This window comes from Pezoporus flaviventris, unplaced genomic scaffold, assembly GCF_033815535.1.
Source record: "Pezoporus flaviventris isolate CSIRO_AGI_PZ_B2104156 unplaced genomic scaffold, CSIRO_AGI_Pfla_v1 ptg000006l, whole genome shotgun sequence".
Lineage (NCBI taxonomy): Eukaryota > Metazoa > Chordata > Aves > Psittaciformes > Psittacidae > Pezoporus > Pezoporus flaviventris.
The window spans coordinates 12,825,458-12,852,723 of NW_026892554.1; the positions used below are offsets into that span (position 1 = coordinate 12,825,458).

The 27,266-nt window shown below is 40.3% G+C and overlaps 1 protein-coding gene across 6 annotated transcripts; it reads left to right on the top strand.

Moving 5' to 3' along the window:
- Positions 1–766: 766 nt before the first annotated feature.
- Positions 767–25,747, top strand: LOC133265979 (tropomodulin-3-like). Of its 6 annotated transcripts, none has more exons than XR_009742209.1 (11): positions 767–909; positions 7,198–7,383; positions 8,812–8,968; positions 16,171–16,293; positions 16,941–17,030; positions 17,562–17,692; positions 18,902–19,009; positions 20,423–20,566; positions 20,919–21,063; positions 22,193–22,333; positions 23,641–25,747. XR_009742209.1 is itself a non-coding variant. In XM_061446963.1 (10 exons), the coding sequence occupies exons 2-10, from the start codon at positions 7,258–7,260 to the stop codon at positions 23,670–23,672; spliced, it is 1,056 nt and encodes a 351-aa protein (XP_061302947.1). In that variant the 5' UTR covers positions 6,827–6,849; positions 7,198–7,257; the 3' UTR covers positions 23,673–25,747. The 6 variants fall into 6 exon arrangements, 1 of the variants encoding a protein (XP_061302947.1); XR_009742210.1 differs by lacking the exon at positions 767–909 and adding an exon at positions 1,088–1,160; XR_009742211.1 differs by lacking the exon at positions 767–909 and adding an exon at positions 1,841–1,858.
- Positions 25,748–27,266: the final 1,519 nt, after the last annotated feature.

Genomic DNA, 27,266 nt, shown 5'->3' on the forward strand with positions numbered 1-27,266 from the left:
GCACTTCACGTCTGGTAGCTGAAATGTCCAACATTCGTGTTCATTAAGCACTGGCCAGCCCTTAACAGGGCATGTTGGCATTTGAACTCCACCAGTGTCCTGCCAATGGGAGCACCAAAGGTGCTCTGTCCCAGAGCTTCCCAGAAGAAACTGCTGCATCCCTGTAATTGCTCCTCTTGTTGCATCAGGGAAGGACTGGACATTGAACGCAGGCACGGGGGACTCATCTCCCCAGTGCCCTGGCCGACAGCCCAGAGGAAGCTGCATGTTTTGAATGGAGAAGAAACTACATGTAGGCAGAGGTGAAGATGAGGAGCCTGGAGAGGCCAAAGGAAAGAGAGACCTGCATGGACGTGGGGAGCTCTGAAAGCACACAGGAGCTCCACGACTGCCCTGGTTTGGCAGGGAGGGCAGGACCTGGCTGCAGACACAGGCCGTGCCTGCGGGAGGGAAGCTGTCACACGCACAGCTCGGCCTCCGTGCAAACCCCACTCCTGCACAGAATCCACGTCCTGGGTCCCGCAGCCTGCCTGCCCTATCCAGCACCCACCGTGACCCCCGAGAAACACCGTTGATGTAAGCGCCCCAAACAGGCGCGATTTCGGGGTACTGGAGCCCGGGAGCCCTTAAGCAGCCGCACCACGAAGGGTACCAATGGTGACGGGGGCCATTCCCACCCTCTCCCCAGGGGCACCCAAACCCCCTGCACCCCAACTCCTCCCTGCCACATGTCATTGCACGACCGGCCTCCCCGCCCCACCTTGCGCAGGCGCGGAGCCATTCCGTGAGCGCAGGCGCAGAGCCCGGCGCCCCGCCCCGCGGCCGGACTACAGCTCCCGGCATGCTCCGGGCGCGCAGGCGCAGGGCTGTGGCTCGCGGTGGACGGAGTTGGTGGCTGCCGCCGCCCGGGTGAGCGGGGAGCGGCCGCGGGCTGGGGCTGGAGGGTGTCCGTGACCGGACGGGCTGTGCCGGGCGGGCCCCGCGGGGGTGCCGGGGAGAGTATGGGCGGGTGGTCGGCGGCGGGGGCAGCCCTGTGCCCGCTGCCACAGAGCGGAGCGAGAGCTGTGGCGGGACGAGGAAGGAGGGGCTGGGCCGCCGCCCGCCCGCCCCGGCAGCTCACCTTGGTGCCCGGACCTCCGCTGGTTTTGTGGAGCGGGAAGGTCGGGGCTTTGTTAGCGCGGAGCTGGGAGGGCAGGGCGGGGGTTTGGCGCTGAGCGGCGGTGGCTTCCTGCGCTGGCCGCGGAAGGGGTGCGGGGGCTTGGGGCAGGGAAGAGGCTGAGCGGTGTCAGCCGGTGAGTGCTCACGTAGGGCTGTCGGCAAGGTTTTAGTCAGCGTCCGGCTTTGCCCTGGGACCTGAGAGCTGTGTTTGCAAACTCTGCCTGTGGATCTGGTTAGCGTAATTCTCTCAACTTGCTCTGTGTGTTCTGTGCAACTTATGAAGCACGCAGTTCACGGCCCTGAACCACGGAGGAATGCTTTTCTGGTGCACCCGTGCCTGGGGGGAGTTACTGCTCTGCAGCACCCCGACGCAGACCAAGGGGCCTGGCCAAGGGGTGCTCCCCACGGGGCTCCCGGTCGCCTCTGCACTCACAGATCCCTGAACTTCCTGGGAGCTTTGCACATAAGCTCTCGGTATAAGCCTCTGAAAGCTACCCACATGCTTCTTCGCAGGTAGGCACAAGCTGTGGTGTTCTGGAGAGGTTGTTGAGTGTGTTAAATCTGTTATATTAAATGCATCCTCAAGACTGGTGTTTGCTCCTGTGTCAGGTGTGCAGAGCTTGAAACACAGCCTGGCTTTCAAGGAGAGAATCTGAAATTGGCTACTGCTCAGACGTTTTCCCTGTCCTGTTCTAGGCTTGTAAGTTTCACCACTTCTCTGTAATGGACAGATACCTGAATGCTTCTGTACGTGTTAAAATAGCTTGCACCTGGTGCTTCTTTTGACTGAAAGGCCTGTAGGTAGTTTCTCTGGGAGGACATACTGTGTGTCAGTGTCTATGGGCAGTACATTTTTACTGAGGAAAATCCAGGTATATTGTTCAGAAAAAAACACCAAAACATCCCTTATCCTGGCCAGTCAGTAACTCCGGATGCAGTGGTGCTGTCCTGCCTGTTGGGAGAGGGAATGGGCCACTGGAATGGGGATTTCTGTTAGGGGAGCTGCTTAGGGCAGGCAGTACCTGTGGTACCTGGGATTTTTAGCTTACCCCAGCCTTGTGTGTATTTGGGATCATAATACCTGCCCTGCAGATAGGTTGATGAGCATGCCTGGAAGTGTTGTGGAGATGGGTATGCTGGAATGCTGCCTCCTGTGCTGCCAAGGCTGCTGCTCCTGTGCCCCATGCAGCTTGCCAAGCGTGCTCTGTCTCCTCTGCTATTGCCTGGGCTGGATGGGAATGTCCATGCAGCCCTGCAGTGTGATAACTGTTTTTCAGGAACAGGCATGCGGAATAAGTTTTTATGGGACAATGCCAACTTGGCAGCTTAGCCATCACACAGAGCACCCTAACTGCAAGATAAGTGTGTCCTAGTTCTCTGTAGCTGTATACAGGACGTGTGAAAGAATGGGCTTTGTCTGGTTCCCGGTGCACTCTTACGCAGAGGAGGAGCTGTCAGGAACTGGAGTTGCAGCTGTTTTCCCGTTTCCTTCATCATAGAACAATCTTCATGGTCCTTGTATTTACTCTGCAGTAGCTGTCTGTCCCCCTCCACTCCCTAGGTCACCCAATGGACACATGTGAAGCTGGGGAAGCTCAGTTTGTCATGTATGAAACTTAGTGAACTGTTTCTCTGAACAGAAAGAAGCCTCGGGCTTGCTTTTGTAGGAAAATAGCCCAAAATAGCTATTCCTTGCTGCCCAGAAAACACTATTTATCCTGACAAAAAGGGTAGGCAAAGATGAGCTGCCACCTGCTGGCTCTGGAAGGTTGTGGGCTAGGGAATGCCTGTGGGATCCCTGGGCAGGAGAATCTGATTGCTGTGCCCTGCCCCAGGCTGGAGATTCGGAGGACTCAGCTGGGTTTTTGAGAGCTTTCTGCTAAGAAAAGCAGCATCAGCAGAGTTACCGTAAGGCATTACAGAAACATGCCAAGGAACCTGCTGGGATTGTGGTAATATTTTATTTCCTCATTTTTCTCCTAGCTTTGGTAAATAAAGACAGCTCTTTCAAGTGCAGCACATTCTTCATATACAGCTCTATGTAATCTCACATAATAAATCTCACAAAGTAAAATTGTTGCCATTATAGGGGTTCCCTGAGGAAATGCTGAGATTAGCCTCCTCCAAGCAGTTGGGATGGTCTGGGCCCAGACTGGTGCAGAAAGGCTGCAGCCCTGTGGATCCCCCTTCTCCAGGTCAGGTTCACCCAGAAGTTGGGTGGCAGGAGGCTCTGAAGTAGCAAATTTGATTAAAGTGACCTCTGCAAACGTGCTGACCTGAACCAGCTCGGTTTGTTTTTCATCATGTCGCTGCTATTTTAAAATCCAAGTTATGGAAACCATTTGTGGTGGACTTTAAAAAGACTCTAGTTTCCTGTGGGTAAGATATTTCTAAAGGGTTACTCCTGCTAAAGGGTCCCTAAAACTTGTGTTCTTAAATATAATAGAAATCTGGGGATGGTGATGAAGTTCTGAAAGAAAGTTGGAATCTAGCTATTTTTAGAATCTTGGGTTTTAAAAATGCCTTTTCACACAGGGAAAACAAATAACTTGCAGAGAAGAAGTATGTGAAAACTGCTTGACAGTCTTTCAAGGGGATGATTCAGGTAATTAGGAAATGCCTTAAAGTTACTGCTGTCTTCTGATTTCTTCAGTTGTTCATGAATTCCTCAGGTGAAGGAATAATCACAAGATTTATGTCTCTCTGATGTCCAGCAGAATATCTTCATTTCCGATTTATCCACTTCTGCCTAGCGAATAGAGCATTGAAATTTGATTGATTGGAAGTGATGGCTTTGTTTCCACTTCCCTACATGTTTCTTATGCAACTATGAAGTTGCTAGAGTAGAGAAATTTGGACTTCCAACATATGGAATGTTTTCATGATAAAGCTAAGAAAGATACTTAGAGGAAAACTAGCTCTGCTCATCAAAAAAGTGTATTTGCAAAGCTGAAATTGATGGTTTTGGTTTTGCCTACAATTTTTGATGGGCCACAAACATTCACAGCGTGGAAAACTGCTGCTTCTAAAAACTTGTACTTTATTATGCCTGTATCTCTGCTGCAGTGCTACAGTGAGTGTTAGAAAGCAAACAGTACTGAATGTGTTTAAGAGAGGTGAAGGGGCTTGTTGGATTAGATCAGGGCTTCAGCTGGTCTTTATGCCCTTTTCAGGCAGTGAGAATTCCTGAAATCATGTTTTAAAACCTGATTTTTAGCATGTTTTCTGGAGTGTCATGGGCACTGTTGTTTCTGTTGCAGGGAATGTGTCTGAAAATTGTTACCAGGGAATCTCTCTAGTACAGCCATGCTCTTCAGTGCCACCAGCGTAACGTCTTAAAGTGTCTCACATTCATGTTTTAAGAAATACTTTTGATAGGTATTAGAAAATATGGCCAAAACTCTTTAAATTTGCCAAGCCGCATGTGATTCTCTTGCTGAAGACTCAGTTACTACTGAAACAGGTTGTTGTTTTTTTTTCTCTGCTGCTCTATTTTTCACTTTTGTGTGTGTCTGAACACTGTGTCTCAGGATTTGAAATGGCTACTTTGCTTACAGTATAGACACAAGTGAGACTAAGGGCTATGACCTGGACATTAATTGATGTATTATAAAGGATGAGTAGTTTTCCAATGTGAAACATACTGATGCAGTAAATAAAAGGTAATTAATTTTGGGCAACAGCATTTTACAGTAATTCATAGAGAGTAAATACAGCCTACATAAATGTAATGCATGGTAATGCAGTGCTGCTCTCCTTCAGAGTAAGGAGAGCATTATTCTGGAATATGCTAACTCTTCTGTTCCTTATAATTACCTGTTAAAACTGCACCTTTTAATATTTGAATGCAAATGGACATGCAGAAATGTGGTAAATAGCAGTGTCTTGATGTAGGATTCAGATGGTGCAGCCTGGTCACAAACAATGCTGTGTAATTGGCTTCAGGAAATGTTTTTCTCTTATGATAGTGTGTAATGGCTTGAACTGTAAGGAAGGGCAAAACATTAAGGCACTTGGAATGAGAAGTGTGCATGCAGATTGTGTGGCATCTGCTGCAGCCATCAGCTAATTGTCCTTCAGCTGTTATGCACCTGGAGAAACAAATAACCATGAGACTATGAAAGCTGTAGGAGGTGGAATGCCGGCCCATAGAGACACTCATTTAGTTACCTCTGGAACTTGGGTTTGAAAAACATAGGTCTGCTACCCTCTGTGTTTTCTGCAGCCATTAAACTTGGATGTTCTCAGCTCTGTGGCCTCTTGCAAAAGGTCCACGCTCTTTCAGTATTATTGGTCGTGGTTCAGAGGAGGCCAGACACTTCTGTTTGACATAATATACCATGAAATTGAGGATTCCTCATGGTTTTTATTATGTTTGAGGGAACTTTACCAAAGTTGGTAGTTCAGTTTTGGAATTACGTCCTATCAATGTCAGCCATGGTTTACAAGTAAGCTGCAGTGTTAATATCAGTAATACTTTTTAAAAGCAGACATCCTGGAAATAGATGTAAATCTGTTCCTTATTCCGCTGTAGATGTTGGTAGGAACTGAAAATCTACTGGTTTTGCAAAAGAAATTGTTAAAACCATATTTACTTTACAGGTAAACTTGACTGAATGTGTGTGGATGGGCCTTCACGTGCTCATGTCTGTTCAGTGTCTCTGAACTAAAATATCACTGAGTGTAACTATGACTGCCACAGAGACCTTTCTTGATGTAAACAACTGAGGTGAAGGAATTCTGTAAGCAGGATTCCATAGTATAGCATGTATATATGGCCCTTCTTTTAAGTGAGAGGCAGTAACTTTAAATTGATCTGCTTTTGACGTACAGTGTAAGTACAAGTTTGAACTAATGCAGTTAGTACCTGTGGTGCAAGCTTCTAAACTGGAATGTGGGCCATTGGAGAACAAGTTGTTTGCCGCATGTCTGATCTGTGTTGAGTATTTCTATAGGGGGTTTGGGAAGCTAATAAGCCTGAATGTATGAATCTAGCTTTTGCTCCCATTGTACGTTGTGGACACTCTTGCTCACTTACAAAGAGACATTCAAGTTACCTTTTTTTGTGCATGTGCTCAACTTGAAGCAAGAATTTGGCAGAACAAAAGGAAAATCCCAGAACTTCTTACAGAAAATTGAGAGAAACCAACTTGTCAGATTCAGCCCTGTTGTGATCAGCTCTTTGTTTTTTGCAAGCCAAATGGTCAAAAATTGTGACTGTTAGAATAAAGGTTCCCTGAGCTCTCCCTGTCTGTAAGAAGTACTATATAGGCTGGACATCTTTTGAAGGACCCCAGTTTCCACCAAGTATACTATTTAGTGAGCAGTTAAGCAGTCTGTTCTGTATTTTTAATTTTTTGGGGGGAGATGTGTGTGTTTGTAGGACTGCCTGGAGTGCTGCTACTTTGGAGCTGTATTCCACAAGTCTTTCATCAAGGTGTTTTAATTTTCCTTGGACAAAACAATGTTATTTCAATGGCAGTGCTATAATTAACTTGGAGGCAAACTTCCTTTGTTCCCTCTGTAGGTAATACATGGGGATATGAGTCAGTAATAAACAATTAGCTTGTTTGTAGTGAAGTTCTCCTTTACTGCTCTTAAACAGCAGCAGCAACAAAGCATCTTAGCTCTCGTTTTGACTGCAATATCTGTAAAAGAACAGCAGCATTAAGCTGGGCTCATAAATACTAGGTATAGTTGCCATTTACTCCATCCTGCCCTGCAGCCTGCCCAGCTCTGTGGGAACTGTGGCCTTGGTGTTTTCATTGAGAAAACCGGGTCTGGCATTCATCTGAAAATATATATTAGCTTAGCTACTGATGGAAAAGGGCACAGCAGGACGGGATTCTTGTCAGTGAAGTGGCAAGGTGTAGACAGCGTCCAAGTGCTCTTTGTCTGTTGTAGAGTAACAGGTAGATATGAATACTGAATGAAAAAGCTTTTCTTTCAGAGATGTATTTGGAGTTTGAAGGTGCTTTGTACTTACGATATTTATCTTAATTATTGTTGCTTCTTTTAAAAACTTTTCTTCTTTTATAGATCTGGTGAAGAATAAGGCTTGGTTTTAAAGTGTTTGAGCAACCTGCTGCTGCTGGAGTCATGACACTCCCATTTCGAAAGGACTTGGACAAGTACAAAGATCTTGATGAGGATGAAATTCTTGGCAAACTGTCGGAAGAAGAACTGAAACAACTGGAAACTGTTTTGGATGATCTTGACCCTGAGGTAGGTATTAGCCAAGAGAAGTTTTATTTTTTCATTCATTTAGAAAGTAGTCTGAGATAAGTTGAGACTTTTTTTACTTGTACTTTTGGACAGTTATTTCCTAGTCTGCTCATGATCTTATTTACAGATATATTTGTGTATATAATGTTTCAACTGCTTATTTCCTGTTTGCAAAGTGAATGCAACTGCAGTAGAGGAAAACTGAAGAAGGAATTGTAAGGAGGAGCTTTCTGGGATGTGTTTATAATAAAAATTGCTTTGGCTTGTGTTCTTGGAAAGAAAGGTTATTGAGAAAGGCCTGTTTAACTTTCCTGCTTCCAGTGTTGTCTGGTAACCAGCCCTTCTGCATCTTTTATTTTGTTGCTTCCATTGTTGGAGTTTGATGGGAGAGGGAGGGTGCTAACCTCTTCTAGAGATTCCTGGTCCTGTATCTGATAATCTCAATCTATTCCTGTCCTTGTGCTGACTTTGCAAAGAGGAGGCAAGTAATTGCTCAGCTCCTGAATTATTATGTCAGCATGTGGTATTGAATAAGGAACATTTTAGCCCTCTGTTATAAAGGCCTATGTCCTCTACTGATACTGCAGCTAATGTTGGATTCCAAGACTTGTGTTTTCACTTCCAGATTGTCTGTTCTTGCTTTAATAGTACCAAGATTAAGTTTAATCTGGATGTTTGGGTGTCATTTAAGCGTATTATGATCACCTGTTTTGTTGCACTGCAAAATACTCGTGATACTTTAATTGGCTTTGGATTTCTAGACATTTTAACAGAGGAGAACTGGCAAAAGTGATTAGCTATCCTTTATGACAATCTGAATTTCAAAATATCCCATTCTTTCCATACTAATATCCTCCATTTTTTGTTGTTGGTTATGGGTTTTTGTTACTGTTTTTGTTTTGTTTGTTTGGGGCTTTTTTTAGCTGAAATACTTTGATGGCAAAATGAACCACCCCACCTTGAATCATGTCAAAAGTAGGAGTACCGTGTGTTAAATGTCATACAACGGTACAGACAGTTGTTTTGAAGACTCAGAAACACATGGATATAAGAGAGGTGGAGGGAGCAGTCTCTTGCTGAATGTCTAAGCTGTAAATAGCAGAGTTTTATTTACTACTACTCATTTAAACACTATTTATTCTAGAAAATAAATCGAAATTACCTAGTAAGTCTAGTGCTGGGAGCTATTGTACTTAAAGTATTGCTTCCGAGTGCAGTGTGCTCTATTTTTCAATATATTCTTGGTATCTAAAGAACAGATTATCTTGTGTCCTTCTCCTGCCCCATAAAAAAATGAAGTTGACTAAAAAGGATGATATGTTGAGTCTGAACCTTGGGGAGAGGGAGAAGGAAGAGGGAAATGAAACTAAGCAGGTGTTCACTCAGACTTTCTAAGCTGTACTTTATATGCTCCACTTTGTTTTGCAGAATGCATTGCTGCCTGCAGGCTTCCGACAGAAAGACCAGACTGCTAAAAAGGCTTCAGGTCCCTTCGACAGGGAACGGCTCCTGGCATACTTAGAGAAGCAGGCTCTTGAGCACAAAGACAGGGAAGACTATGTGCCTTTTACAAAAGAAAAGAAAGGTAACGCCACCCTTTCCGGTTGGTGTAGGTGGTTATGAAATCTCTGAAGTGGACTAGCCAGAACTGCTGTGAACCAAAGTTCACTGAAGCACCGGCAGCTCTCATGCTTTTTAACTGGTGGCATTTCCGAGCGAGTGCTACTGTGCAGAGGCGGGATGCTTCCTGTTCAGGCAGTTGTGACGCTGGTGCTGCTGTGCTGTTTGTGTCTAGCACAGGAAGGAGACAAGGATTTTATCAGATGATAAAGTTCTGATGGGGTGGTATCCTCAAAGTAAGAGCTACCCCTGATTTGTGATATTAATAACAAATGCTGTTGTTGTGCCTGTGGTTTATGCCCCATGGAGCTGAGTACAGACAGTAACATTTGCAACATACTGAATTTAAAAAATAGCAGTATAATGATGATGTTGTAGATGATAATGTTCAAAGACATTGTAGGCTGACAAGGCCATGCAAGTGGTGTATGCAGTCATGTTGTTCTTCTAGTATCTTTACTGAGAGGTCTAATAAGAATTGCATAGTTATTATAACTAATTACATAGTTAACATTGCAAGCAGCTTTGAAATCTGACAGTGGTTTGTGGTCTAAAAACCATGGAAACATTGACCCAATGAGCAGACCCATTATTAAAGCATGGGATTTTAAATCTTTGTTTTGGATCTAGTTGTCTTGCTGACTTGGATGGGAAGTGTTTTCCTTTTCTGGAGAGAATTAAAGAATGTGAATCTTAAATATATAAGAATAATTTATTTCTTCTGCCAAAAGCGAGAGTTCCCAAATTTGTTGTGCCTTACTAAGGTGTAGGGACAGAAACTCCCAGTCTGGAGCACATAGGCATAGGAGGAGGCTTTTAGCTCTCACTTCATAGTTTTTTTTATACTGCTTGTGAATCCTAGCTTGTCTGAACCTTCCCCAGCAGCAGGGCACATCTACAGTAAGACCTCAGTAAGTTGTTTGGTAAGTTGTATTCTAGCTGCCCGAGGTGAGCAGGCTCCTCTCTTCTTAAGGGTTTGAAACCCTTTACTTAATTGTCTGCTGTGAATCAGTGTTTATGTTAGACTTGAGCATTCATTTACTGAGTTTGTATACATGGTTGTGATGGTGGTGAATATCCCATGCAAGTTTTGTTTGGGATGTTTGTATTTTTCTCTTGCCTGTACCAGATAGCTGTTACTTGACAATGTTGGTCTCTCCTTTTCTCTCCCTGGAAGTAATAGAGAGATTGTGACTTGAATGTGCTGCACTGTATGTGATGTACTACTTCCTTAATACACTGTGTTTTGCCTTATTTGTGGAGTTTACACTGCTTTCATTGGAAGGTAACTTTTGACACTCCTTTGCTTATTGAGAATGGAAGTTTGCTGCCTGGGTCTGTAAGAGTAACTGAGTTTGGGATAATGCAGTATACTGAATATTGTGAATTAAATGCTCCTTCAGGCTGGCCATGGAGGATTTGCACTAGTTAGTACTTTGCATTCTACTGACTGCTAATGCTTCATTCAGATAGGTGGTTCTTTAAAGTCTGCTTACATACCCATGCACATGGAAAACTATTTGTTTGGGTAAATAAAACCTGCGTGAATCATGTAGAAAAACAGAAGGGTTCAGCTGCAATGCAGATCTTGATGAAGAAAGATCAAATGTCATTTCCTTTATGTAATATAGTAAATAGCAGTCTGCCTGTATGTTGCAATATGTCATACCAGTTCAGTTAGCAAAACTTCCCGTATCTTTAAAAAAAACCCCTCACTACTTAATAACATTTTCTACTATAACTATACTACTGTACTATAGTACCACAGAAGAAGGGAGAAATTATATGAAAAATTAAATTCTTGCTTTCATTGAAACTAAAAATATGGAAGAAACCTGACCATTGTAACCTTCAGATTTATAAGTTTTGGGGAGAAAGACATGGACTGGAGTTGCAGCTGCTTTTTTAGTGCCATTGTTGTAGGTCAGGCTCTACTGAAATATTTGTACGTGCCTAGGTGGTCTCATTGCTCTAACCTGGTTTAATTATTTTACAGAGCAAGAAGGGGAAAATCTATTCTTTCCTTTTCTGATTCTAGTAAAATGTTCCATGTGGCAATTTGGCCTACAGGTTTATCAAAGAAGCTTACCCTGGATTAATTTTAAACATCCTGGATTGCTAATGATTCTGGTAATCTTGTTCCCCTACTACAGTGTAAAGGAAAATCTTCTCTTCCAGTTGTCCCAAGTACCTCATTTTGAGATAATGCTTTATTAAAACAGTGTTGCATCATCTTTCACTCGTAGATTCTGTGATTTCTCCAAGTCTTTGGAACTCTTTTTCTGTGTGCTATGAAATGTAGATGTGAAATAATGTAAAGTGTCCTGATACAGTGAGATGAACAGTACTAAAGAAATGTAAAGTTGAACAATCCTTAAATTATGTTCTACTGCATTTTTCCACTGCCTGATTTTGTTCCTAAAAGCATTCTTAAAATCATACTTTGTTTTTAAGCACGATTTAATAACTTAAGTCACATTCTGTTCCAATTAAGTGTTGAAACATACAGTAAAGTATTGTTCCAGAGATTCATGAGAGCAATGTGGTAATAATTTCAACAAAACCAGCTTTGTCTCGATCTGTGTACGTAAGTATGTCATAAAGATTTTACAAGGCATAGTGCAAGGAGAAGGATCTGTCATCTAAACAGTGAAATGAGGCTTCAGTGCTGGAGGCTGTTGCCCTCAGGTGTGTTCCACACTTCTGACTATGTCTGACCAATGCTTCTCACTTCTCTTGGAACAGCAGAAGATGAGGATTATTGCACCCAAGATAAAAACATATCTAACATCAGTAATGTACTTTGTGCTGCATAGTGCAAGAATACTTTGCGTTTCTAGCCCTTGTACTCTCCTAATTGTTATTTTCTCTTCCAATTCTCCCTCTACATTCCTGCCAGGGTATGTTTGTCTGTGTAGATTTGCATTTCATATAACTTCCTCTTTCATGTTTTCATTTTGGTGTTTTGTTTTGGGTTTTTTCCCTGCTCTGTCACCTGGGCTATTGTTAGGCTGAAACTGTAGTCACCTGGCTAGAGCTCTTTTGTTGCTGCCCTTCTCAGTTGTTGCTCTAGATCACCATTTGCTTCTGTTGCAGTAGGATTTGTGATGCTGTGTTCTGTTTGCCATTCTATCATTGGTCTTTAAAGGAAGTGTGTTACATGTTTAAAAGGAAGCTAATATCATGTAGGAGTTTTGGAGAAGCAGCTTGGCGAATTGACGTTCTCCATACAAGACCACTAGAACAAAATAGCATGTGATATTGTAGCCTTAATGTAAAACAGTTTTCTAACTCACTGCTATGTGCTCTGTAATCAGATAATGAGTAACAGAGCAGTTTTTACAATAAGACACTGAGGAAGTCACTTGTAAGTGGATTAAAAAATAATACTATTAAATTGTGCTTAGAAGTGAATTGATGAACCTAAGTCTGTCACATGGTAAAAGTTGGTGATTGATGAATTGCAGGTTATATCAATTTCTGGGTTGATGAAACTTTAAGGAACATAAGATGTAAGGAGTATATCAGATGTTGCTCACTCTTCATGAAGTCACTGATGAGACAATCTTGTATTCAGTTGTCCTCAGGTGACACTTGATGCCTTTTCTGCAAACAGACTACTCCAAAGTGGATTTTGGATGTTCTGATCTGCAGGTAGAAGTCACTTGCTGTCTAATAGCTTGGGGGTAGGACTGTGGGGTATGTGAGAATAGCACCGGCATATGCAGTGCATGGCCTCACTGAGCAGACATGACTCCTGCAGGATTTTGAGTCCCACCTTGGGTACTGTGAGTCTGTATGAAATGCCTTTGGCACTTCAACAGACATCATCCAACATTTCTGCCTTTTGAGCAATACAATTTTGTGGAACTTGGAAGTTCATTCAGCAGCAGAGAAGGCCTGTGAATTAATCCTGGGATGTGTATCATTTAACTCCTTAGGTAAAGGCGTAGAAGACCCGAATATATAGTTAGTACCAAAAAGATGCGAACAACTCTGAAATTTGTCTCTTTATGTTGTATTGCTTAATCTTTGCAGTATCCTTGTTGGCTGAAAAGGAGGATGTCTTGTTCCTTTATGTGATCAAATCCCTGCTATTTGGAAGTGTTCCACTCAAGGGCCAGGAAAGCTATTCAGCTTATGGGTTGTACAGATGTATAGTGTGTGGGTTTTTTAAATCTTACATTAGGGAAGGGAATTGCTAAACTGTCTTGGCAGCAGGCCTGGAGTTAGATCATTGGCCCCAGAGACACAGGGGTCTTATCTTTTTATGAGGTATGTTAGTAGAAGTGGGGAGTGAGGAAGGTCTTGCTTTCGTATGTGCATGGTAAACCTCTGAACTCTGGGCAAGGATGAGATGAAGCCAGTGAATGAGACATTATATACACAAGGGTGTGACCTGTTTTGTAACAAAAACTGCTCCTGACCCAGTTCATGTGACTGCAGTTGGCTGCAATGAAGGTTTCTGGAGGGGAGTGGCTCTTAACATTTTTGCTTTAATGAAAACTGGGTATGCTTGTGCCCCTTTAGGTTATCTTATGAGTCAGACATGTATGGATAAGTTTTTTCTTTTGAAGGAGATGTTCAGAACCAGAAGTTCCTAACCTATGTATTGAAGAATTATGTAAAGTAACACCAGGAAAAGCAGTTCTTTGTTGTGAGTACTGTGATGAACCAGACAAAAGGCTCATACAGGTTGAAATAAATTTTAACAAAGTTGCTTTTAACTGAGCTCAGTTTCCTTCTCCCACTTGCAGCCTGCTGATAAAGGATGACATGAAAGAAGGCTCAGGTGCTCACATCACACTTCTCTCCTTTTTTACTCTGAAATCCTCACTTTTTTACTTGCCTGTATTACTGAGGGGAAACAACACAAGCGTAGCTAATGAGAGGCTTTAGATCATGTATATGCTCTTCAGAGTGTTTAATGGCTTAATGAAAACCTCATCAAGCACTCATCTCTCCTGAAAATTAAAGTTGAAAGCTATTGCTTCCCCAGCAGGTGGCGGTGGTACAGTGGGGGTAGGAATGTACTGTGTCAATTGTATCAGAATAATCATCAGCATTTGTTACTGAAGCCTGCAATTTGTGACTCTTTCCTTCATAAATCATTTCTTCTTCCTGATTCACCACAACCATAGTTACTTTTGCACTGTCCATCAAACCAGAGGTGTGGGTGGTAATGCATGTCAGCTGCTTTCAGCTGCTGTTTGTAGTCAATACAGTTATGTAAGGAGATTTATTTTCTGCTTCTGACTGTGGATAATGACCATTTATACAACCTTACAAAGAGATAGCAACCCAGGAACAGAAATACTGTGTTGCTAGCAACAGATCCTTGTCATCAGACTGTGTTGTCAGGGAAAAACCTGATATGCTTCTTTGTAATCTGTGCTAGTGGTCATGCATTAAGTTCCTATAAAAAGAAAATGAACTACAAACTATTGTAATCTAGGATAGGAATTTGGAGAGAGAGAGGGAAAAGGTGGATGAGTTTTGTTATGCTTTTATGGGTTTTGTGTCTGCTGCTCGACTTAGGACCTGACTTCAGGCTTTGCTTTCCATAAATGGTGAAATCAAAATCCTGCTTTGTTGGAATTTCCCAGAAATGAAACTGCAATATTCCCTATAAAGCTTCTTGTCATGGGGAGGTATTTAAAAATGCTAAACTTAGTCTTAGTCCAAACATGTAACAAGATATGCTTGTATGCAGTTCAAGTGAAAAAAAATCTTGGGCTTCTGGCCAGCTGATTCTGGTGCGTGGTGGGTTTTCACCGTATAATTGGGATGAGCTAGAGTGATTTGTGTGTGGAAGTCTTTTTTAGCTCTGATTATGACAGAGGGTGGGTTACTGGTTTAGCACTGAGACTTCATAGGAAGATTATCAACACCACTTCCTACCCCAGGAAATAAATAATGGCACTTGGAGCCCCTTTCCCACAGCTCTGTCTGCTGATAGCTCGGGCAACTTGGAAAGCTTGAAAAACTTTGAGTAATGGTGGAGATGAGTCAGTTTTCTAGTTGTGAAATACTTGTATCAAATGCATCAAATATTTGTGAAATAGTTGTATCAAATGCTTTTGTTCTCTCATACAATACAGTATCATGTTAATTTTTCCTGAACCTAAGCACCCCTTACCTCTCCTGGGTTCTTAACCATTGGCAGACTTAGTTCTGAAAGGCCAATGCTAAATCATTCTCATCTGAACTGATTCAGAATAACTGTTAGAATAGGTTTCTCATATTCTGATATCTTACCCTAACTTTTCAGCTGAACATATATGCATTATGATATATGATGAATCATGCAATATAAATAAAGGTCTGTGTAGTTAGCATGTCTCCTTGAATAACTTTTCCCATTACCTGTCCTTAGTGACTGCAAAGGCGGCACGGAATGTGGTATTACCACTGCTCCTTTTTCCATTGAATCTTCTATGACCTTTCTAACTATCATTTTAGAAAACAGTGCCATTGGCAGAGTAATCTGTTACCCTGGTGTGTGCTTTTCACTAATGTGGTTTTCTCAAGCAGCTCAGGCATCTCCCTTTTCTACTTAAAAATTAAGTTAACATCTGAAATCAGAAATACCATGTATGCAGTGAATAAAACTGCAGTGAATCACAGAATAGTTAGGTTGGAAAGGGCCTTAAGTTCATTCAGTTCCAGCCCCCCTTCCATGGGCAGGGACACCTCCCACTAAACCGTGTCACCCAAGGCTCTGTCCAGCCTGGTCTTGAACACCACCAGGGATGCAGCATTCACAACTTCTCAGGTTCATGGTTTCAGATCATGGCATTTGATATGCTGTCTCTGACACATTCAGATTACAGTTGTGCCTGGGTCCCTTTTTTCCCTTGAGAGGATGCTGGTCCTCATCCTCTAGTGATACTAAATTTTCCTTATAGGCACTTTTTCTGGGCTGTTTGAAATGTATGAAGGAGGCTTGTATATACTTTCTAATCCTTAGGGAAGCAACGAATGACTATGTCCTGTTTGTTTTTTTTCCCCATATCTGACTTTCAAAGAAGAAACCTCATTCCTTTATGTTTTCCTCGGTGCTCTTAGGATTTATGTAATATATATTCCTTAAGTACAGAAAAAGAATAAAGATAAGTAACTATAGAATATGAAATAACGTCAGACTTTTCATTTTCTTAACTCCAGGGAAAATATTTATCCCCAAGCAGAAGCCTGTACAGTCTTATGCAGAAGAAAAATTCACTCTTGATCCAGAACTGGAGGAAGCCTTGACCAGTGCCACAGACACAGAATTAGGTGACCTTGCAGGTCAGTTGTTCTTGAGATATGAATGGGCTGGTGTGTATTTAGACAAGAATGATCTATAATAAATGCATTTGTGTATTTGTTATTTGAAATGTGATTAGAGGAAGTTGTATTTGTGATAGAAACTAGATTATGTTATATGCCAGTTTGCTTGTAGTATATCAACTTTGTGGCTTTGTGATAATTCATAGGAACATAAATTATTCTGGCCTGCAAAAGATGCCTGATTTTCAAACTCAACCCCTTTAAGTTCATTCCTCAGACTGGCTGGGGTTCCTTGTGTATGGTACTACTTTTTTTTTTTTTTCATGTAAGAGCATGCTGCGTTAGGAATACATGTACGTGTATTCCTGAAGCTTAAGTCAATAATTTTGTGACTGAGCTGCACTTTTAATTTTGATGCTTGACCCTGGTGAGGTCAAATCTAAGATGTGAAAGACAACTTAAAAGTCTGCAATTAATTATTTTATTTCTACTTTTCTTTAAATGATTAAGAGATTGAACAGCTTATTGTACTGATAACAGGGTGTTTTACAAACACCAGTTGGTATTAAAGGAACCTGAAGGTATTAAAGAAACCTGAACCTGAGCTGAATTAGTCAGAAACAGCAAAATTGTTTTATTTGCTTTTTCTTTTTATCCTTTTACAGCTATACTGGGAATGTCTCACTTGATAACAAACTATGAGCTCTGTGATGTAGTAGGAAGCCGTAATGGGGTTGACAAAGACAGCTTCTCAGGTAAGTGTGTACACAAGTGCTAGATAAATGAGTGCTTTGTACTACAGACAGTTACTATAGCATTAACTATTTTCTGTACGGTAGCATTAACTATTTTCTGTTGCACTAGTATTCTTTAGACTGTGCAGTCTTGAGTTGGAAATGTGCGTGTCTGTAATATTGCTAATTGAGTTCTGGCAAGAGTGAAATTAAAATATCCGTACACTACAGTCTAGTCTGATTTTAAGTCACTTTGGGGGGATAAAAGTAGGCATAAACATGCATTTGTGTGTGTTGGGTTTTGCGTTTGTGTTTATAATTCAACTCCTATATGCTTTCTGGTGTGGAAGGAAAGCAGGAGGGCTGTGAGGGCCTTTGGAAAAGAGTTGAAATTTATGAAAATATGGTCAGGAGAGGATGATAGGCGTTTTGGGTGGGGAGAGATATAAAGACTGATGATCTTTAAAGACAGAAAATATTTACTATGAGTATCATTTATTCACAGTGAAGGATGTGACCTGTTTGATTACAATTAAATGCCTTACTTTTCAGATATAGTAAAAGGTGAAAAAATGTTGCCTGTTTTTGATGAGCCACCAAATCCCACAAATGTAGAAGAGACACTGCAAAGGATTAAAGATAATGATTCTCGTCTTGTTGAAGTTAACCTAAATAACATTAAGGTAATTACCTGAAGTCTGAAGTAAATACGCTGCTTTTGCTCAGTAGAAGACACTTTAAACTGCAAAACTCTGCATGAGAGTTCTGCAGCTTACACTCATAAGAGAGAGTATGTCAGGTTTCTTCTAAGTAAAGCAGCCTTTCTGTTGAATGTTGTGGTGTGCGTGTAATCTCAGAAACCCAGAGCTAAACCGATAAGCCATCTTGGTTTCTTTTGCCAAATGTGTATTTAAAGTCTTAGATTTTCTTACTGCACAGATTTCTGTTGTTGCCAAGTTGGCAATGGTTCCAGCAATTTGCCATCATGGAGTTAACTTCTTTGAATCCTTTATCCTTTGAAGGAGCAATGTGTTCCTGGTTACTAGTGTTGCAGGCAAAGTGATACTTGTACCTGACACCCTTCTGATTCTTGTACAAAAGAGCTGTTGGTAATGAGGGCAGCTTCTGCTTACAAGTGTAACAATTGTGGTTTTAAACATGGCTGAAACTTTTGCATATTTGTGTGAAAGAAAACAGAACCATAGCACTCCTGGCTTACAGTGCAGACAGCAGTGACAGGCTGCTAGCTGCAGCCTCGCTACAGCCTGGCATACTTGTTGCCCTTATTAAAGGAAGAAAATACATGTTTAAGATATTTTACAATAAACATGATAGCCAAAATAAATGCTTAAAAAGGCAACAGAACAAAATCTCTGCTATAATAAACTGAGAAATTTGCTACCCTAATTAGCTAAAATTATTCCTTTTAAGTTTGGTTACTACTACACTGTAAAAGCTATCAAGCTATACATTGGCAAATTCTGGAATTATACTTAAAATAACACAGAGAATGAAATGCTAATGGCTTCACCAGTCTAAAGCTCTAAATGCTTTTGTATTTGTGAGAGATTAATTTGATAGCAGAATGTTCTTTCATGTAAATTTTGCACAGTAACCGTTCCAAGTCAGCTAAATACTTCAACATTTACATTATGGTAATGGCATCGGTGTAGTAAAGATGACTTTGCTTTATAGAATTGGTGACTTTAATAACTGTTATATCTTAAATATAGGTTTGCTACATGTGTAGCCTTTACCTTGAGACTACTGGAGAACACTGATAAGTTAATATAGTACATTTTGCTGTAAAGAGAATAAGATAATGGAAGAACTTGGAGGGAGGGGATAAACTTGTGTATCTCAAGAGAGTGACATGCTATTTTTAATTCAAGAACATACCAATTCCAACACTGAAAGAATTTGCAAAAGCCTTAGAAACCAACATGCATGTGAAGCATTTCAGCCTTGCAGCCACCCGAAGCAATGATCCTGTTGCTGTTGTAAGTACTCTTGATAATGTGCTTAAGCGGGGTGCAAGGGAAGTCAGGATGGGAAGACAGTGGTGAGGGATTGAGTTGAATCCTGTTTAAATATTTAGAGATTAAAATGATAAATTCTGTTACACTATAAAGTATGGTTTTTTTAACAAACCTTTGTTGTATCAAAGTTGGTGATTGCTAGTTGACTAACATGAAGCTGTGCATCAGATGTATGAGAGTTCTTTTTCTACAATTCCTCCCTGATCTTTCATTTTGCTAACTTCATATTTTTCTTTTTCTCCTGTTTAGTTTATAATGTTTGTTCCAGGAGTCACTAGTATATTCAAAACTAACTTTAAAAGAAGCACATTTGAAACTGAAAAAGCTCATAATCATTTTTTACTAGCTAGAGTTTTAATTGAAGGAAGTTGTAAAACACCTATTTCTTTGATACCTCTGCTACCAAAGATTGGCTTAAAGCTTTGGCACTAAAGCATGACATTAGTGAACGTATCTATTTTGACACAGTTGAAACTTGGGCATTTGTCATCTGGTCCTGTTTCTCCTATGTTGAATAAAAAGCATATTTAAAGAAAAGAGGTAAGAAAACATCACTAATTTTTCCAGGACAATCCTTTGCATTTGTTTTAATTTCGTATTAGAAAGAAAACTATTTTGAAAAACTTCATTGAGTGAACATTAGGGAGCTTTGGTTTGGGTCAATTAAAGGTCCTTTTCAGTAGAACCGAAACATTTGTAATAGCTTATAAAAGCTTCTTTTTCTCAGGTGTGGTTTTGCTGGAGTATTTTTGCATTGTGACTTGATATTAAAAGGAAAATAAAGGTTATGGTTTTTACCAAAGTAAATCTCAGCTGTTACTTACTCTTCTTTTATGATTTTCTCAGAAATAAAATCAGGTATATGCTATTTCCGTAAGAGTGCTTTTAGGTGCATCCTGGTGCTGTGCTCATAGCTTTGTGGTTTACCTCTTCCTACCAAATCTTTAGACAGAAGCATTTTGAAAGTCAGATCTCCTGTTTCCAAATTAACCATATCTAATCTCCTTTCACTTGACTAATACTTTTTCTTTGGCCTTTACTTAGCCTCTTGCATTACTCGTTGTATACTGTGGAGGCTGAGAAAATGGAATTGATCCAGTATGCTAATTTCAGACTATTTATATTCTGTGTAGCTTTTTAATTTGTAACAAGAGAAAGGGCCTTTCTTGACTAAATACTATTTAAAAGGCGAATGCAGATAATGCCTGGTTGAAGACTCTCTTTAGTCTCAGTAAGTGAAAACTTGCAAAGTTGCACCATGTGTCTGTGACTTGTTGCTCCTGTTGAACTAGTTAATGGAAAAGGTCATCACTGTGTGCTATGGTGTACTGTAGCAAAATTTGAGAGTTTAATGATGCTTTCTTGCACTCAAAGGCTCTTGCAGATATGCTGAGAGTAAACACAAAACTAAGAAGTTTAAACATAGAATCAAACTTCATCACTGGAGTTGGAATTTTGGCACTGGTCGATGCACTGAAAGACAATGAAACATTGACAGAGATCAAAATTGATAATCAAGTAAGTGAGGTGGTGGTAATATTGTAGTCAAAACCAGTCTATCCTTGTTGATTATGTATTTATTGAAGGCAGCTTGTGATAAACTTGCCAAAATATTTTGCTTTTAAATACCTTAACCCCATGAATTATTGTCTGTGAGATTCTCAGAAGCATCCTGTTGAGGTTGAGTCCTGGTCACTTCTGTACTTGCTTGTGCTTTAAAGCGCACAGATGTATTTTGTGACCTGCTGCCTTTTAGATTAATCAAAACGAATCTTGGTGTTTATTGACTATTATGATGAAAGTATTCTGATCTCTTTTAGGCTGAATATACATAAGCTCTGTTGTCTTTGTGTATCTTTTATTTTAACAGAGGCAGCAGCTGGGCACAATTGCAGAAGTAGAAATTGCCAAGATGCTTGAAGAAAACACGAAGATCCTCAAATTTGGATACCATTTCACACAACAGGGACCTCGAGCCAGGGCAGCTGCAGCTATCACAAAAAATAATGATTTGGGTAAGTCCTGTCAGCAGAGAGTGACTATTAAATGAATGTGTGCGTGGTACAGATGTCTGGGTTTTTCTGCTTTTCTGTTGACATAACCAGGATAGCAAAATATGAGTAGATGAGTTTCAGATTTCTCCCGTGCTTTATTCCTACTCTTCTGTTGCTGCTTGATATTCTTTTACTTTGTTGAAGGTGTGTTCAGGTGAATGAGTTGAGGATTTTTAGCATAGTTTAGAACAAGAACATTCAAATTCAACATGAGTTGTGGCAAAGAGAGAGAAAATAATAGTTTTGATCAGTTCTATTGAGATAAGAGTCGTCATTTTTTCAAAAGCAGTACTTGAAATTAATAGTGCAGGATGTCCTCTTTAATGTCAGCACACCCAGCCTCATTTGGGATTGCTTGAGAAAGGAAACTGAACGTACTATCATGTTCAGAGACTGGGGCTGGGTCATCTCATCCCTTATGCTTCTCTTCATGCACAGGTACCTTCCCTGCCTCTCTGAAAGGTAACTTGCAACAGTGGCATCTTTATTTGCTGCAGTAAGTTTTGTTGCAGTTCATCTGTTAGAATCCTAGCTAAATGGACCAGCAGAAAATTGGTTAGTAAAATAGCACATGAATGGAAATCGTTTGTATAATAATGTCAAATACTTGAAGCTCTCACTTACAACAAGATAATGTAGTCCATCTATTTAAATAGAACTGCATTTTAAAACTCCATTTAATTAAGCCTGTTGGCTTTAGATCCTTTTTGATAAGGATACACATCTGAGCGTCAAAATGGGCCACTAAAATGGGCCAGTTTAGTGGGACTACTAGCTCAGGGACACATTAGAGAGAATGACATAGGAAACTGGAATTTGATTTAATGATCTGCTTCCACTCTGAGTAAAAAAGTGGGGAAGAACAGCTCTCGAAGAGATGGAGAAGGAATAATGAATAGTGCATAGAGAGAGAAGAAGGACACTTGGACACTGCATAACTCTTTCTCAAAATAGGTTTTAAATCAGTTACTCATTTTTGTCATAATGCTCTATTTTAAGGTTTCTTTCTTCACTAGTTCTTATTTTGGTGTTTGACAGTTGGAAATCTATGTTTCTATTGATCTCTTGCCTTTTCTCTTTGCTTTCTTAGTCTGGAGTATGCGAGTAAAAGTTTCTGCAAATACCCTTTCATCTCTCCAGCCCTGAAGCTCCAGAGGCAGTTACGCTGAATACCCAGTTGGGTACTGAGCACTGAAAACTGGGATGTTCAAAGTATCTCATTTCTGTCTTTGTCTGTTCCTTTTAAGAGATAGTCTGCATCATCTTTCTCCTTTGCTTTTGCTGTGTAGTACTTCCCTTTTCTTTGTCTGAGATTGTGTACGTGTTGCTTTGAACTGCATGATTGGAGAAGTCTAAGGTTGGAAACTCTTCCATCTGTTCTTGTGATTTGATGGAAGCTGGTGTGCATAACTGCTGTCACTGAAATAAGTCGGATTCAAATGGAGGTAATGGCTTTAAATTGATGCCCTGTGAGGGTGCTGAGGTGCTGGCACAGGGTGACCAGAAAAGCTGTGGCTGCCCCATTCCTGGCAGTGTTCAAGGCCAGGCTGGACGGAGCTTGGTCTAGTGGAAGTTGTCTCTGCCCGTGGCAGGGGATTGGAACTGAAGAAGCTTTAGGGTCCCTTCCAACCCAAACCATTCTCTGATTCTGTGATAAGTCTATGGGTTATTCTCAAAGTGAGCAATGTATTGACTTTGTAAAGAGTAAAATTCTAGTGAGATTTTACTGTGATTGTTTCCTTAAACTGTATTTAAAGCATTTCTTGAAACAGGAAGAGGCAGGCTAAACAAAACAGTTTTGACTCTGTTATTTTGATCTGAAGATAAAGATCAACTCATATTGCAAATATCTGGAAAACCACATAATTTCCCATGTGTGGATTTGAGAACAGAATTACTTTATGTATACATATGCTTGCTAATGGAGATCAGTGGAGATGCCCTCTATAATTTTGAAGACATTTAGCCTCATGTCTGCACAGAAAAGGAAAACAATTTGATGCGGGGGGGGGGAATAAAATATCAATTAAGAACACTACAGATAGTAAGCAAAACTCCAGTCATTGTCAATCTTGCGTATTAAGTCTAAACAGCATGTGAGCTTTTAATGATTTTATTCATAAATCTGTCACTTGCTTTTTTTGACAATTGAATATTTTTATTAACAACCGGAATGTTTGAGGATATTGAATGTAACATTTTTTTGTGATGTGTATCAATCATATTAGATGCACTGTGAAACTCTTGTACTGTTTCTTTTGAAGGCATGTAAATTTCAGTGAGAAAACTGCGATGTATAAAAAGAGTGAAGGCTAAATCTTCTTACCAAACAAAATGATTGTTTTTCACAAGTCTCTCCTCACAAGTAGTTGAAGCTGTTCATGAATAAGGCAATAAGCACTGCTAAAGCATAAGCTTAAAATGATGGATAACACTCTGCTAACGTACCAGCTTTATGCGGCAACTGTTTGTGTTGTAGAAATATGAAGAGTAGTTATAATGATAAACCAGTAAAACCCTTTTTCTCTCTCATTACAGTTCGCAAGAGGAGGGTTGAAGGAGATATCTAGCAGATCTTCTTGTCAGAACTGTGTGGAGCTTTCAAGGGTCGTCCAGGCATGGTCATCACTCTGGGCTTCGGCAATGTTGGACTACATTTACCTGGCTTAGAAGGGAAAAGACTGGAAACCCCATTCCTTTTAAAGCAAAGCTATATGAATAATCTGCTGGTATACATCATGTTTTTCAGATTGAGACACGGTAACTGCACCAGTTCCTGTACCACAGTCTTTGATTGGGTTTTTTTAAGAACTTTTTGTATTTCAAGACTTTGGCTGTACTTTCTGCTAAAAATGTAATTGCAAATCAATGTTATAATTGTCTGTAGTTAAAGAATGGCACATTCAGAGTCACTGGTCAGATAATGACCCAATTGAAATGTTTGTTAGAAAATCTGGGGGTGCTTATTTACGTGGAGGGGTGTGTATATTCTTGGAAACAATGCATTAGTGATAAGGGGTTCTTCACACAACAGTCTCATTGTGTAGAGCTATTCAGCCTTGTTCATGCACTGAAGAGAAATCTTTCACAGCTATCTCAGTTGTAATTCTACTTTTAGTCACTTACTGTGACTAATTAAAGACATCGCTTTAAACCTAACAAAAATAAATTTGCAAAGGACTTTTTCCAAGATATTTGAGAGACTAATAAAAAAGTGGAAGCCTTGAAAAAATAATAAAAACCAGTAAGTGCCTTCCAAAATAAGTTTTTCTATTACACCTAAACCCTGAAAGTCTTTTTCAAGAGATCCCATGACTGTATCTTGCTCTGTATCTGAACTGGGCATAGTTTTAGATCGATTTCATGTGTTCATCAGCATTTAGTTTATATTCCTTGTTTAAAAATCTTTATCTACATTCATAAGTATCAATTTCTCTAGAAGTAGTGGACATGTGGTGTTTTGTTTTTTTTAATTTTGTACAGAAAAAAATCCCCTGACTGTAAAACCACTGCTCCAATTCACTGGCAAATGGAAAAATCCTTTTTTAAAAGCTGCTGCATTAAGCTGTCAGTACTTCATATAAATCTGTCATTTTTGTAATAAAATAATGAAGTAACACTTTTAAGAAAGGATTTTTCTATTCTACTTATGTCTTGATGTTGAAACACTACATAAGACATGCAGAAATTAACCAATATACAGTGTCAACTCAGTATGATGTATTTAAAGTTCTGTATTTAAGCAAATTAATAAGGCAACAAGAATCACTTCAACTTCTGTACATAATCACAGTAGCCTGATATAATATGAAAACCTAGAGGCTTTTTGGCGCAGGTCAGTTTGTCCTGTACTAGTTTGCTCACTGTTGTCATGAGATCACCAAAATGTTCTTTAGAACTGCTCAGCAATCTTTCTAGTGACAGAAAATTCAACTGACAACCATTTTCATCAGAGGATTGTAACACGATGAGCATTTAACGTATAGAAGACATTGGCCTGAGATTTTTGCATCAGGTTGTATAGACTATAAAAATTTAACAGAGCAACTCCCTGACACTCTACCTACCTTGTCATTTGCTGCAAATCTCATTTTGGATCTTTAAAGACAAACTTTACTCCAGAGGCGACTTCAAATTTTACTGCAACTGTACTGAGAATTTTAAACCATAGTGCCTTTAGTGAGGATGTATATAACTGGTTTATACTTGTGGAAAAACAGTTTTCCTATTTCAAAATCAGCCTCTTGTTATACATAAATGTGTGCTCTGAAAAGCAAGTCAGTATTAATTCTGTTAAAACCAAAGGCAATCTGTAACTTCGAAACAATCAAACTATCTGACTCATAACAGAAAGGGCTTCTTTTGGTTTTGGCTTTGTAAATTTTCAATAACTGTTTAGATTCTGAAATTCAAGTTCTTATATAGTATACATAAAGTCACAAATTAAGTGTCTTTTTACAGGCAGTGCTGTATAAACATGGCCAAAGCATGTCATGTGCCAACTTGCCTAAAGCTGTGCTACTTACGTGCTAGGCACCATAATCATTTTGTGTCAAAAAACAGACTGTAGTATCTTCCTTCGTTTGTTGAAGGGCTGCATGGTCGTGGAATCTGTTCATGTGTTGTGATTCTATGATGATTTATTTTATTGTTATCAAAGAAATTAGGCAGTCATCTGCTTGAACATGGAAAAAATTAATATGAAAATGGATTATGAAAATTACAACCTAAATCCCTTCCTTTATTAATTCAAGGTAGCTGCTTAATGACTTATATTCCATTTAAGCTGCAACTCAGGTGCCTGGTCAGAGATGATAGTAGTAGACCTTAATAATGAATTTAGCTCTGTAGACAGCAGCTGAGCATTTGACTCCTTATTGGCACTTTCAGGACAGGTATCTGACAGGCTGGGCATAGAGAATGAGTTTGGTTTATTTTCAGCCAGAAGGGTTTGGCCTTCCAAATTGGTGCAAGATGTGGCATGGTGCATGGACCACTTAACAGCCATCACTCTAGTGCCTACAGTGTGTATCCTCATAGGAATAAATGAAGGAATTCAGTCTATAGCTAGGAATCATAATAAACATTATCAACAAGCAAAGCGAACATGCAACCTGGTCCAGTGTGAGGTGTCCCTGCTAGGGGGTTGGAACTGAATGATCTTTAAAGTGCTTTCCGACCCAACCCATCCTATGATTCTATGTAATGCTATCAAATGTAGTGAGATCTTGTGTATGACTTCATTATTTATGAGGGCAAAAGGGTATTTGGTTACCAGCTATCATAACCACACAATCTTTTTTTTTTCTAAAAGAGGTGATACTTTTTTCCTCCTGATCATATTTCAGGCTTAAAGCAGAAGTCAAATGACCACATATATTGATATATTGATTCTGCTGGTTCCAAGCTAAGCATGGAAACATACCCTGTATTCCAAAGCAATTATCTATTTACTTTTATATTTTAAAGAAACAGCCTTATTCTCTCTACAGCTTGAATAATACTGTTTGTAAGCTACAAACGAGCAAGTGTTCAATTTAAATTTCCATTGAGGAAACGTGAATTGAGTGTTTTAGCATATCAGCACTATATGCTGTCAGATTGTAAACCAGTGACAGTTTTGGATGATTAAAGTACTGTATTCTTGTTGTGGTTTGGGGGTTTTGTTTGGTTGGTTTGTTTAAATGTTACCTTGACTTGCTGAACATTGAGCCTTGTGTTTATGTTAAGCCATTACTTTCTCCAGTAGCAAGGTGAATGCCCAAATGGCAGTAGCAAGCTACTGCTGTGGAACTCACAGAGCAGGCAGCGGGAAGATGAGTTAAGAGCCCCTAAATGGAGTAACGTCATCATTGTTCATGCCTGTTCAGTGCACACAAGAAGAAAGGCGTCGGGGGGGAACAACGTTAGGCTGCCTTGTGCAGCGTTATGGCAGCCACAGTTGGCAATGGGAGGGTCTAAAGGCACAGGTTAACAGGTTATGCTCCCTGTGTCGGACACACTGGGTCACTGTCCCTGTCTCCGGTGAGTGGGCAGTGCCTCACCCATAGAAACGGGTGGGTTGCACTCATCTCCCTTCGCTGTCGGTGTTAAACAGGAGCCAGGTCCAAGCGCAGCGTGGTCGCTAAGCAGGGAACGGGTGGAGAGCTTGTATAATGGCGATA